The sequence below is a fragment of the Trachinotus anak genome, unplaced genomic scaffold (assembly GCF_046630095.1).
Source record: "Trachinotus anak isolate AG129_WGS33_773 ecotype Australia unplaced genomic scaffold, CSIRO_AGI_Tana_v1 ptg000020l, whole genome shotgun sequence".
Taxonomy (NCBI): domain Eukaryota; kingdom Metazoa; phylum Chordata; class Actinopteri; order Carangiformes; family Carangidae; genus Trachinotus; species Trachinotus anak.
In genome coordinates this window covers 2536922-2550372 of record NW_027273871.1, presented here as the reverse complement: position 1 = coordinate 2550372, position 13451 = coordinate 2536922, and the positions used below count along the sequence as shown (strand labels likewise).

At 36.5% G+C, this 13451-nt stretch overlaps 1 protein-coding gene across 1 annotated transcript; it reads left to right on the top strand.

Annotated features, from left to right (window-relative positions):
* The first annotated feature begins 1633 nt into the window (after positions 1-1633).
* Positions 1634-13451, top strand: LOC139637319 (Golgi SNAP receptor complex member 1-like). Its single transcript, XM_071505936.1, has 9 exons — positions 1634-1717; positions 2843-2966; positions 3435-3507; positions 3788-3895; positions 4053-4144; positions 6648-6722; positions 12204-12233; positions 12467-12549; positions 12906-13451. The coding sequence occupies exons 1-9, from the start codon at positions 1678-1680 to the stop codon at positions 13028-13030; spliced, it is 750 nt and encodes a 249-aa protein (XP_071362037.1). The 5' UTR covers positions 1634-1677; the 3' UTR covers positions 13031-13451.

Genomic DNA, 13451 nt, shown 5'->3' with positions numbered 1-13451 from the left:
CAGGAAAAACCTGATATTAAGGAGTTAACCTGTGGTTTTACACTGTATGTGTACTGAGTACTAAACCACCTAAATTATCATTTTAAAATGACTAAATGATGAGAGTATAAACTAAAATTGATACAGATTAAAATGATTCCTGTTGTTTAGGAAAATGGGAAACAAGTCCCACAATCCCACCGACTAATGGACTGAAAACTGAATTAAGACCAGTATGTAACTGTCTGATGCACGATCTATTAGAATGTATCAAAATTACACCACTATCTTGAAAAATTTCAATTTTTATAAGCTGAAATGTTTTCTCTTTTTTTTCCAAACTAATTTACTTTGATTTTAGCTGTTGGACAAAATAATGTGATAATCTTTCAATAACAGACCCACCAGTAGCGCTTAATACTTCAGAGGGAACTATTTTTCACTCTATAATCTAGCAGTTAGAGTTACTATATTGATTAAGATTTTACATAGAAGACATATGATCAATTTACAAGATGCAATGTCATAGATTAAACTAAAAGTAAGTAATATTTACATTCTTAAAAGTAGGCTACCAGTGCAACAATGTTATAATACTCCATTAAAGTTCTGCAGTCAAAATCCCACCAAAGTGAAGGTGAAGAAGTATTATCTGTAAAATAGTCAAATTATTTTCATGGAGTTAAACACAACCATTTGGCCTCTGCGAAAGTGTTTCACATTTTGACTGTAAGGATGATAATGGTTGAATGTCCTGGCTGACTAGTGAAATGTACTTAAGGACAGAGTTGAGGCATTTATAATTTATTTAATTTTTACTGCACTACTACATTTACTGACTTAGTGACTTTACAAATACATTTATTTTTTGCATACAAAACATATGAAAAGCATATAAAATAGGACTCTTTGTAATAGATTAAATTTTCTATAAGATACACACAAACTGAGCTGAAATGATTAGTCAATTAATTGATTAGTCAGTTGATAGACAACTAATTGGCAACTATTTTGATAGTAATTAAAATCACTTTTCATGTAAAGTGCAATATTTCAAATGTAAAGATTTATAGTTTTCCCTTTTAAATTTTAATTCTAATGTATTTAAATTCAAATTCTTTTGTTGTTTTGGACAAAATGAGCATTGTGATGGTTTCACTTTGGGCTCTGGGTAATCGTGATGGGCAGTTCTCACTATATTATTATTTTTTTTTTTTTTTACCAACCAAACAGTCAGACTGTTAAACAAGAAAATAAACAGATTATTCCACAATGAACATAATAATAATTAGTTAATAATTAGTTGCAGTCTAAAAAAACCCTCAGCCAGATTCTAGTATCAGTAAAACTCTGCTTACAGGGTAATGCATCAGTATGATATCATGTACAATAGTAGGTTATAGCTATAAGCTGTAACTAAGTACATTACATTTGTAGGAGGGGGGCAATTTTCTGCATTGAGTAGTGTACTTTTACTTTTGGTAAATGATTAAATCCATTTTCCTGATATACTTGCATACTTTTTGTTGTAAGTGAATATTTTACAGTGCAGTGATAGCACTTTTACTTACAGTAAAGCTCTAAATACGCCTATGATTTAGTTCAATATGTGGTACTTGCGGTTGGAAAACACTGGAGGTCGCTGTGATGTCAGATGAGAATTGCGACAGTTGTTTCTTCTTGACGGCTGATGATGACATGTCAACAAACATGGCAACCAGCAGCAACTATTGGGAAGGTAAGTTATGTTTCAGCAACTTATTTAAAACAACTGTCTGCATGTACATGTTTTATTATTCTTCGCCGATTCAGGTCAAACTTGTTCAAAGTGTTCCGCAGTATGTAAGGTTAAATAAACTTTAAACCGGCGGGGAGGAGATATCTTTAGCCGGCTCCGAGCTAACCTGTTAGCTTGCTAGCCGTTAATGTCGAACTTATGAAGTACATCATATACTTCATATACAGGACCTCCCAGAAGGAAGGGACACGGCTTCGTCATTTGTATTAGTTTTTAGTCTCTTTTTGGTTGTTTTGAGTCTCTTTATGTAGATATTGTCTCTCCGTGGACGTTTTGATTCTCTTTGTGGTCATTTTGAATTTCTCTATGTACATGTTGTATCTCTTAGTGGATGTTTTCCGCCTCTTTGTCGTCATTTTGAGTCTATTTGTAGTAATTTTGTGTATTTTTATAATTTTTCTTTATCCTTTTGCGTTTTTTATTTGGAGTACACAAAATATGATGATTTAGGACAGTAAATTTTACATGAACTGGCAGATAAAACCCAGAAATATACAGGTGGTCAAAAACTGGAATGGTTGTTTAAATTGATTGTGTCTAAGTTTTCTAACGTTGTCTCAAAAGTCTGGAGAAGAAGACAGGATAGATTATGTAATTAGCATTTATTTAGACTATATAGTGCTATATACGTGTTTGTCAGGGATCTGTGAATTGAATTTTGTTGTAAACAGTGATGGTCTGAAGAGCTGATTGCGAAAGACGATTAAGAAGATTCTCTATTTTTGGATTTATTATATGGTTATTCTATATAGTAATTCCCACAAAGCACTCATATGTGCTGATTTAATTATATCTGCTTAAAATTTAAAAGAAATCAATACTGTTACACAATAGTGAGAGTCTCCTCCAGATGCAGCAGTTTGGCCACTTGAAGCCACATCTGAGCCAGGTCAGTCTGCTGCATGGGGTCTTTTTAATGTGACTTTTTAGTTGCATCTCTGCTTCTTATTGCCTGTTTTTCGTTATTAGCTTTGCAGCTGTGAGCCATGAGTTTACGGTATTTCTTTTGTTCAGATATGTAAAGTGTGTTTCCATATTGAGATGTTTGTCTCTGTCTGCACTCAGATTTGCGTAAACAGGCCAGACAGCTGGAGAATGAGCTGGACCTCAAGCTGGTCTCCTTCAGTAAGCTCTGCACCAACTACAGCAGCAGCAGCAGTAACTGGGACCAGCGGAAAAGAGACAGCAGGTCAACAGCACACTCATCACGTCACTTCAACAGTGTGGATGTACTCTGACTTTTGATGACCTTGGATATACTGTTTTAAATATCTGTATGAACTCATCTGGCTCCAGTGAAATCTAAGGAGGTTTTCAAAATGTAATTGTGGTTTCAGAGTCTGTGGAAAATCACTACAGTTTTTGATTAGCATAAACTGATAAAATGATATTGCACAATATTTGAGTGAATATGATATTTTGTGTTTTTAACAATTCAGTTTGTTGGCCAATAACTGGGCAAAAAACATTTACAATTTTGAGCATAGATCACTATGACACAATAGGTTTATCCCCTTACAATTTTGAAATTGGTGTTTTTCCTAATTAATTGTGCTGCATTAATCTGCATACTTTTTGTCTGACATTCAACTGTATTTTTAATTGTTGGAGTGACAGCTATAAAAAATAAACTTGAACTTCATTTCCCTTTCATCAGGGCTGATTCTGGCTCAACTCAAGACAATGTGCTTGTGGCCATGACAACTGAGCTGGAGCAGCTCTTGGCCAATGTAAGTCAAATATCACACATATATAGTCATAGCTAAAGGGGTTTTAGTGAAGCCTCAAGTCCAGTTGATAGAACTGATGTTATAACAAAAGTATTGAAGTTATGTTTATGTGTTTTACTGTAGTCTAATGTTCTAATCTTGTGAGGTTATTAAAATTATACTGACTCCTTGTAAGATCTCCCCTCAGCAAAAATCATTGTTTTTATGGCTATTTTATATTAATTTAATCTTTGTTTTTTTGTGTTGTTGTTTCGTTTTATTGTTTTGGGTTTTTTTGCAGCTTACAGCAGTCAACGACAAAATGATAGAATACACAAACACTCCGGGAGTTTCATCACATAACGCAGCATTGATGCACACCCTACAGAGACACAGAGATATTTTACAGGTATGTACCATTGCTTCACTTTCTTGTATTACTTTCTCACAATGAAAAGTTTTTTAGCTCTGCGTGTTGTGTATTGTCAGCATTTCCTTTTGTGAATTCCCATTCTGTCCTTCAGTTGTGTCTTTGTGGCTGTACTTGATAATGTTGTATCCTACAGGACTACACTCATGAGTTTCACAAAACCAAAAACAACTTCTTCAGCCTGCGAGAGCGAGAGGACCTGCTGGGCTCTGTTCACAGAGACATTGAGTAAGTACCGTAATGCATCTGCATATAATAGAAGACATTGAATATTAATAGCAAATGCAACATAATCCTCATATGTTTTTCTCCACTCACCACAACAATGTGGTTTGCCAGTTTTGAGCAGGACAGTTGTTTAAAGGTGTGTCATGGATAAGAACAGTTTACCCTGAAAAATGTAAAAAAACAAATGTTTCATCTAATCAGTATTAATAAATGTATAAAGCAGTTACTTTAATTTAATTTAGTTTTAATTACTTTTTATGTCCCGCCATCATGGTACATGGACTGCAAAACATTGTGTCTGTGACTCTGCAACTCTGAATAATTGCAGTAGGACTGGTGCAGAATATAGTCGTACATCTCAGCTGCCACTGTCTGGAGTCTGAGACTCAATTTGTGATTTATACATATGTCAGGATTGGGGTAATAACTAATGCTTATTTCTATTATTGATTCATCTGCAGATTATATCCTCAATTAATTAAGTAAACATTTGGTCTTTGAAAATGTGAGAGTATCATTATGCCACTGTGATGGTAAAAAGGGCAAATCCACTGTAATTCTCACAGTGAGTGAAGTGGGAAGTAAAGTCCTGCAGGAGAAGTTCAGTCATCATTGACTTTCAGTTTTGATCAGACTTATTTACTTGTCAAGTTTGGTTAAAATCCATTTATTATTATATTATATTTATTATTTTCATTATTAATTAATCTGTTGATTTTCTTGATTACTTGATCAATCGTTTACGCTGTAAAATGTCAGAATGCTCAGCAACTGATCATTTCCGCCCTAGATACACATGCTATTTTAAATGGTGTATTGTAAAGAAACCTCTTTCCCTTCTTTTCCTTATTTCCTTACTTTTCCTTTCTCTTCCTTGCCCTCCTCGGGCTTCTCTGAGGATTTTGCTATGTTATCCTTAACCAGTGGGAGGCAGAAATGTCCAGTTTGTTGCAGGAATTCCCCACCCTTTCTCCTTGCCCTCTATCATGTTTCATCCTCTAAAAAGAGGCACCTCCTGTTATCAGCAGATCTCCCTCCTTCTCCCTCTCTCTCTCTGGGGGTAGCTTTCCTAAGTGCTTTCTACAGTAAATCAAACCGCAAGACTTTCATTAAGCTAAAGCTGAGGGAGAGTGGTCACATCTGTCCTGTGTGATACAGAGAAAGGCTTTATCAGAGGAGGACAGGGAGAGCATGACAGGACAGAGAGATAAAGAGGGAGAGAGAAACAAAGACCTGAGCTGATGTTGACTGATTACAAAAAAGGTGAAAGTGAATTTTAATTACTCCCATAGAGGTGAGAGGTGTAGAGAAACAGTGGGAGGGAGAGGGACAGAGGGGATAATGGATGATGAATTGATGATCAGTCCAAATAGGGAGTGTAAATAAGAGATGGAGCACAGAGTTGTGGGTTAAGCAGAGCTAATCACTTAAAAGCCTTAACACAGGAAGTACATAATCAGCATCCAGGCATCGGTTAATAGTAGGGAGTGAAATTCATTGTTCAGACTGAAGCGAAGATGGAGAAAAAAAAACTTGTTTTTGAGGTTAAATGTAGCCCTTTGCAAAGCTTAAACATAATTATGGAGGGTAGGACATTGCTTTAGGTTTTCATGAAGAAACCGAAACATAGAGGCGTTAAACTATACTGCACTAAACAGGGAGAGAATTCATACAGATTTATATTAAAAAAAAATTTTTGTCGTTTGACAGGTATGAAAGCACTTTTCACGGTGTATGATTACGGCTGTAACTGTTGATTAATCTGTTGATTATGGTTAGGGTTGGACAATAAAATGTCATAAAAATGTGATAAATTTCCATCCCAACTTCCTAAAGCCGAAGGTGACATTATCAATTGTTTGATTAAGAGACAAAAACTTAAGAAAGACTAAAAAAAATCATAAAATATTCACATTTGAGGAGCTGAAATCAGAGAATTTTGACTTTTTTTTTTTGGATAAAATGACTCAAAAATAGTTATCTTTTGTCTATCAACTAATTGAATAATTGGTGCAGCTCTAGATATGACATGGAGACTTCTAGCTTCATTAGCAGGCCATAGTTTTCATTTGTGCTGTGGAATATCTCAATATCTACTGGATGGATTGGTAAAATTTATGTAGAGACATGAAAGTCTGAATCTAATTGACTTTGACAATATCCTTACTTTATCTCCTGTGATGCCATGAGGTTACCATTTATGGTTTTATAAAAATGTCCAGAATACTGTTGGATTTATTGATTTACAACCAAACACCTGCAAAACTAAAGACATTCCCATCGGCCCTAGCTGCACTTTGTGTTTGGTGCTAATTCATGTCAGCGTGTTTATTAGACCATGCAAACATTTGCAAACATCACCCGCTTGAATATCCACATGATAGCATTGTCAGTGTAATATAAATTTTGCCTGGGGGTTCTCTACTGTCTCTGTCAAATAAAGGCAAAACACTTCAAATTCCCCATCAATTCATGGTTCTCTCTTCTCTGTTTTCTTCTTCAGGTCCTACAAGAGCAGCTCAGGGGTGAATAACAGAAAGACCGAGCTCTTCCTGAAGGAACATGAACATCTCAGAAAGTAAGAGATTTCTTTAAAAACAGCATTTTCACTCAGAAACACTGGAACAGAACTGCAGGAAAGTGATATTTGTGTTTTCAGGCTAAAAGGGAGATGCTGCTGCCTGAATCATTTATACACTACTTTTTGGTAATGAAAGCATCAGAGTAAACACACAGACACATACACACTGCTCCCAGAAGAGGAGAGCAGTGCTGTAGAGTACAGTAAAGAAAGGAATGGATTTTTATTTCAGCTGACACTGATCAGTTAAAATATGTCCAGATAAGCTTGATAGAAATGCCTGAGACATCTCTAGTTTATAAACATCTCACTGACTTAAGTCCTCGGGCCACCAGGATCCTCCAGAACAATATATAGTTATATATAGTCTCTAAAGTCTAATAGAGGGATGGACACCAAAATATATTCCAGTATTTGCTGTTACTGTGACAGAGAAAAGACCAGTTAATAGTAGAGAACTGGGTGATATGACTTAACAATGATGAGTGAAGATTTTTCATTTTCTTGTCTTTATTTTTATCTACACAACCTTAAAAGTAAAAAACATAAAAACACATGAAGGTAATTATTGATTCAAAACAGTGGGCTCTGTATTCTCTATCAACTCTCCATACTTCTGCATTAATGCACCTAAACCACACCTGGTGCAGTCACTGTTTTGGAGAAGTTGCATAGAAAGTTGAAGAGAGATTATCAGTGTGTAATGAAAATACAACAAGTCATTTTAGGTTGAATTCTGCTTTAGTTATTTGGAAAGTCCAACTGCTGGTTAATCAGATTCCTGAGGAAAACTACATCACAGACAAAACCAGATTTGAAACAAATTAATGACAATGTTTGGATGAATGAACCAGGAATAAAAGAAATAAATAAAATGTGTAAATATTCAGCCAAAGACAGTGTCATACTGCATGTGGACTTTATTTTCACCTGTATTTCTTTTACATTCTGCTGATTGGTCGACCGACCCTGCATCATGAATTTAACATGTGATACTTTTCAGTTAAATGACATAGTAAAGCAAATGCTTCATTGTTTTTAGAAGAGTTGTCCTTTTATGTGTTGGATGGAAATTTCGTAAAGAAGAGAGAGACAAAGAGAAAGACAGAATAAAATACAAACATTGATAAGAACATAATAGAGGACATAGTTTTACAATGATGCTCTCTCAAGAAAAATGATGTATGTTTGTCATGTGCACACATCTGCTACTGTGTCCTATGTATGTAAAGCTGATCTTTCTTCTTACCTTAGTGAATACAGTCTCTGAACCAATGGATCCTTAATTAGAACAAGATCAAAATAACATTTTTTCCAACACTTGAATTGGCTGCCAGTCCCTCTGCAGAAATGTGAGCATTGAGAGAACAAAGACTTAGTCACAGAAACTGAGGGTTTTGCTGCAGTGATACTGAGCATAAGCAGTGAATCAGAAACAAATTGATAACTCACCTTGGACTCCGGTGACGTTCAGTGATGCAATGCTTGCCTCACTGTTTCCTCCAAACTGGATCCTGGCAGCGTTGCCCACAGAAGCGTTGTGTAGATGACGCTGTCCAGACAACCTGACAGAAAAGCACAGTCACAGTTGGATTAACCATTAACGTCAATGCAATTGTCACAAGCAACTTTGCCCTTGTTGCAACCAGTGCTGTAATCCGTCTGATTACCAAATGGTTGTGCTGGCTTCTCGGCAGGTAGGAAAGTAAAACAGCGATCGTCATTAAAATGGCTTCAGATAAAATGCTGCGCCCTTGTTCAGAGCTTATTCAGTTTCTCTTCTCTGGCCTGTCTTAGTTGAAGTTATAATGCTGGATTATTTTACTCCAGCAAGTGTAAGTCATAATCTCAGTATAAAATGCAAAATAAAAAATAAGTCTGTAAATTTGTTGTATTTAAAACACAGCAGTTGACACATGCAGTCTTTATCTTACCACTGGTGTCAGTTAGTGTAATATGGGTGTAATATTACAACTTTTTTTTTTTAATTGTATGTTGAAATGTTTATCTCTCAATTGTTGTCTCTGGTATTGTGGTAGGAATAGTCATTTTAATCCTGCTCTGAGAGTTTTTTTTGTGCTGATTTCTATTGTTGGTGAGCAGATTCACATTTGAATGAAGGAACAATTATTACAATTATTTGTGTTTAATTAGTTTTGCAATTATCTGTGTAGCCTTGTGGTGTCTGTGTTGTGCCAGAGAGTTATGATGTGTTTTCCCTCTGTGGCTGGTTGTTAATAACCATAACTAACTGTAGCTCAGCCTCAGTTTCCCTTAAATGGATCCTTCTGTGACACAGAGACATAAAACTCACACCCACTGCCCCCACATGTAATTGTCAGTAGAAAAGACACATTTCGAACTTTAAATGACACTCTGCTTTTAACCAGGCATGTCACTCACTGCATCTCCTTTTGTTTCCCAAGACAGCTGCACAGAACCTTGCACAATGTGTGTAGATTTTAATATTACGTTTTCGCTGACTGTTGTTACTGCTGTTTGACTGTAATGTTTTTGATTCACGACTGTTCTGCAGACACAGGATGAACTTAATATGCAGAATGTAAACAAGAAAAAAACATGAAGACATAGCAGTCATGAGGCAGAGTTGGAGACTGATACATGGAGAGACTGAGATAGTTGACCTGTGCTGTGAGGTTAATATTTCTCACATATTCTCCACATGTGTGATCATGTCTGTGATGCATGCAAACATTTATCTCTGTGCTTCAGAACAGGTCTTACTGACGCTGCTTATGCCCTTATTTCCATAGTACATAAAGGGAGGGAGGGTGTTTGTTCAACAGAGTGACATTAACACATTTCCAGCACTGAAACCAAGAACTGGAAACATAGCTCTCTTCACGACAACTGACACACACACACACAGGTCGGCTCTTTGAAACAGGTGTTCATTGTTTGGGCACGTCTTGTTTCTCTGATGTATCCACAACTTAGTAACACAGTGAGAACTATATTTGTGAATTAACACAGTGTAAAAATACATAATACATAATAATAGTTCATTTGTCACAACATAACAAAATACCTCGTCAGCCACTTATCATTAGCGTTTCTTCTGAAAGTCTCTTTGACCGTCTGCTTTGGCTTCACACGTCAGTAATTATGACTGTGAATGCAGCACGGCGGAGCCTCTTTGGAGACATCTGCTCACCTGCTGTCCATGAGAGAGAAACCTCACTTCTGTCACTTCCACTAAATGTAGCAGCGGATTCTCGCCAGACGCCTGATGTCATTCCTCATTATCTTTGAACCGTAACAAATGAGTTTACTGGACATCAAATCACATCAGGTTCAACCTTACATACGGTTGATTATTTATTTATTTATTGCATTAAGTTATGAAACCAATTATGAATCATTTATCAGTTATGCAACATGAATATAGAGCGTTGATGTAACAGCACTTACAGGTAATAAGTAGAAGTTTCAAGGCATGTTTGAACACATCATTTTCAAAAGTGAATAGAGCAGTGTTACAGCATCACCTCAGTACTGGCAGGTGTACAGTTCCACAGAACTGGTTCCTGTGTTTCAGGCAACAGAGAAAGTTGTCTTCAAACAAGATCTGGTAATAAATAAAAAACAAAGGCCTGTTTGAAGAAGTAAAAAAATAAATTGAGCAATGTTACAGCATCACCTCAATAGTGGCATATATATAGTTGAAAGAAGTTAGTCACTTTAGTCAGTCAACTGAAAGCAAAAATGCTAAAAATTCGGCGGCCCTCGCTTTAAAAAGTGAGTATTTGCTGATTTTCTCACTCTGCTGTGACATTGAGCTAAATATCTGGGGTTGAGGCTGCTGATCAGACAAACAGAGCAATTGAAAGACTTCACAGTCGCTCTGGGAAGTAATGATGGGTATTTTTAACATTTTCTTCATATTTAATAGACCAAACAAATGAAGTAATCTACAAAGAAACTGGCGGATTAACTGATAATAAAAATAACTGTTTTCTTCAGTCGCAGATAATCATTGAAATATTTAAAATCATCGAAAAAATATTGTTTCATCACATCAAACTTCCACATTTTCAAAAATATAGAGCTCATGCTGAGACACAATATCATTTGAAAATAAAAATATGAGTCATAATGAGAATCTTGTAAAAAATAATATGTAATAATATCAACTGGAGAAATCATTGGTAAAGTGATTACTTCAATGTCACTGAGGCATCTTGTAGCTTTAGGATACATCTCACTTTCAGTTGCTTATTAGCTAAAGGTTCAGTGCAGAAAGTATTGAAATATCCATATAAACTTTTTTGCAGCACAATATGTAATATGTTCAGTATATGTATGTCTTTGCATAACAAATTTAACTACACTACTTCTGTGAAGGGTTATTAGCTCTTCATAGCTCCACCAAGAGATGCACATTTAGCCATTTGCAGCGTTTTGAGATTCAGTTCTGTTCTTCAATGTTTTGGATTTATTGCCAAAAAAACAACTAATATTTAAAACTTTAATGCTTTTTTCTGTTGATCTGATAATTTGCATGAGGATACAGGATGTCCTGATATATTCAGGCTGCTCTGCTGTATTGCTAATGTGTTGTTTGTCTGATTTCTTGAAGCCAAATGTAGCAATAATGTCACTATTAAGCCATCTAGGCTCATGCTACAGTTAACAAGCTTGATACAAACAGGATCAGACTACTTTGTGAGGTTTAATGAGTGAGGAAAGTAGTTTCACATATAAAAGAAGGTGGATCCTGACAGCTAATGAAGGAACCGAGAGAAAAAGCAGAGGACAGCAGTAGACGGATAGTGGAAGAGGTGGACGGATAGATGGAGGGAGTATAAAGCACAGTATTGATTTTCAGTCTCCAGTGGAGTCTGCCAGGATGCACAGCTCTGCCCTTATGTGCTCTGCTCAGCCTCGGACTGAACAGTTCATTTTTCTACCCGTCATTTCCCTCAGCAGCTAATGGCAGCTGACGTAAACCTGATGCATGTGTGTGTTCAGGCTCAGCCTCGTCCATCTATATGTCTCTCGTTTGCTCATGTGCATCTAAAACAAATAACACAGGGATCAGGCAACCGTCATGAAATTCAAACACCCACTGTTATGTATTCACGGCAGATATATTGCAGAGATTAACTGGCCTCTGCTGCAAGTGGGATAGATTTGAACAATTGGATTCTCACTTTCTCAAAAATCGCCCATTAAGCAGCACTTTCTCCAGTCTCACAGGAATCACAGGAAGTGCTCCTTTTATGATAATAGACCAAGAGAGCTGTGTGGTTTCATGCACGGGCTTTCCATGTGTAATGCAGGAGAAATGTATACAGCACAGTTTTTAAATTACATCAAAAGTATGACGGTTCATTAGGTTATGGCACTTTTTAAAGGATTGTAGACGGCGTAATTCTTTGTATGCGACTTAATTAATGAACTTGTTTCACTTGCTTTGAACTGACTTTTCTCTTTTTTTCCATTTCATGTTCACAGCTCAGATAGACTTATTGACAATGCAATAAGGTAAGTTTTATTGTTCCTTTCCTCTCCCCCTCCCGCTACTTCCTTTTTCTTTTTCAACCACTCACTCGACTCGGTAACACACACACACTCGGGTCTCTTCAAACAGACCGTGCTGCCTCCCTCCTTTTTGGCTCCTCAGCTGAAACAGTTAAACCAGTTTAATGTGACACTGTTGATGACAGCTGTATGCTTCTTTTCCTGCCACTAATCCCTCGTGGTTTCTCTGCCTCCAGTATCGCCATGGCTACCAAAGAGAACATCACATTTCAGCGTGGGATGTTGAAGTCCATCCAAACCAGGGTCACAACTTTGGCCAGTATCCTTTTAACATTTTAATTATTTCTCTTTTTTCTTTACTTGAAAGAAATTAAAAATCTCAGTTTTGCATTGCCAGTACATTTGCACAGATTTTTGTCTCAGTTGCATGTGTGCAGAACTACCCACAGCACATTCTGGCACTGAGCAGGGATAACGTAACCGCACTTACAGTGAAAGCTGGCACACAGACAGCAGACTACACCATTAGGCTCCATTTATTCTTTTTTCCTAGTTGTGTTAGGAGCCGTGCTGATGTATTTTCCCTGCTGCTTGCTCTCTCTTACTCACTGCAAGGGAGGGAAACCCGCCTTGGATCTTAATTATTTTCCTTCACCACTCTTCCCCACCCCTCAGATCGTTTCCCCGCCATCAACAGTCTCATCCAGAAAATCAATTTGCGCAAGAGGCGGGACTCTTTAATTCTAGGCGGGGTGATTGGCGTCTGCACCATACTCCTGTTGCTCTACACTTTCCACTGATTCACTGGTCAGTTGACCGACCTTTACTTTCTTAAAGAGCAAAACAATCTTCATTGTAACTCAGTCTGATTGTTACCAAGACTTTTTTTTTTTATGTTTTCATATGTTTCTCCTTCTATTGTAATTTACTTTGCTTAAAATGACAGTGTAAAAGGTTATGAAAGGATTTTGAGATATATCAGATTAAAAGTAAGTCTTAATTGAAAGTGAAATTGTTTCAACTCTCAGATTGGAGAGTTTATTTATTTTCTGAATTAAACATTTCCATTTGGGAATTTATATATTGCTGCTCATATCCTGATGTAATTTTAACTCTTTATAAATGTATGAAGTAATATTTTACTGTGATCGTGTACTGCTCATGTCATACTTTTTTTATATAGTATTGGCAGTGCCTAATAAAATAAAGGTGATGAGCACA

What these genes read in the sequence shown, in the direction of transcription:
- LOC139637319 (XM_071505936.1), top strand. Translation starts at nt 1,678, where the DNA reads ATGTCAACAAACATGGCAACCAGCAGCAACTATTGGGAAG. An exon ending in TGGAGCAGCTCTTGGCCAAT is followed by an intron (nt 3,508 to 3,787) that starts GTAAGTCAAATA and finishes GTTTTTTTGCAG; the next exon opens with CTTACAGCAGTCAACGACAA. An exon ending in GACACAGAGATATTTTACAG is followed by an intron (nt 3,896 to 4,052) that starts GTATGTACCATT and finishes TGTATCCTACAG; the next exon opens with GACTACACTCATGAGTTTCA.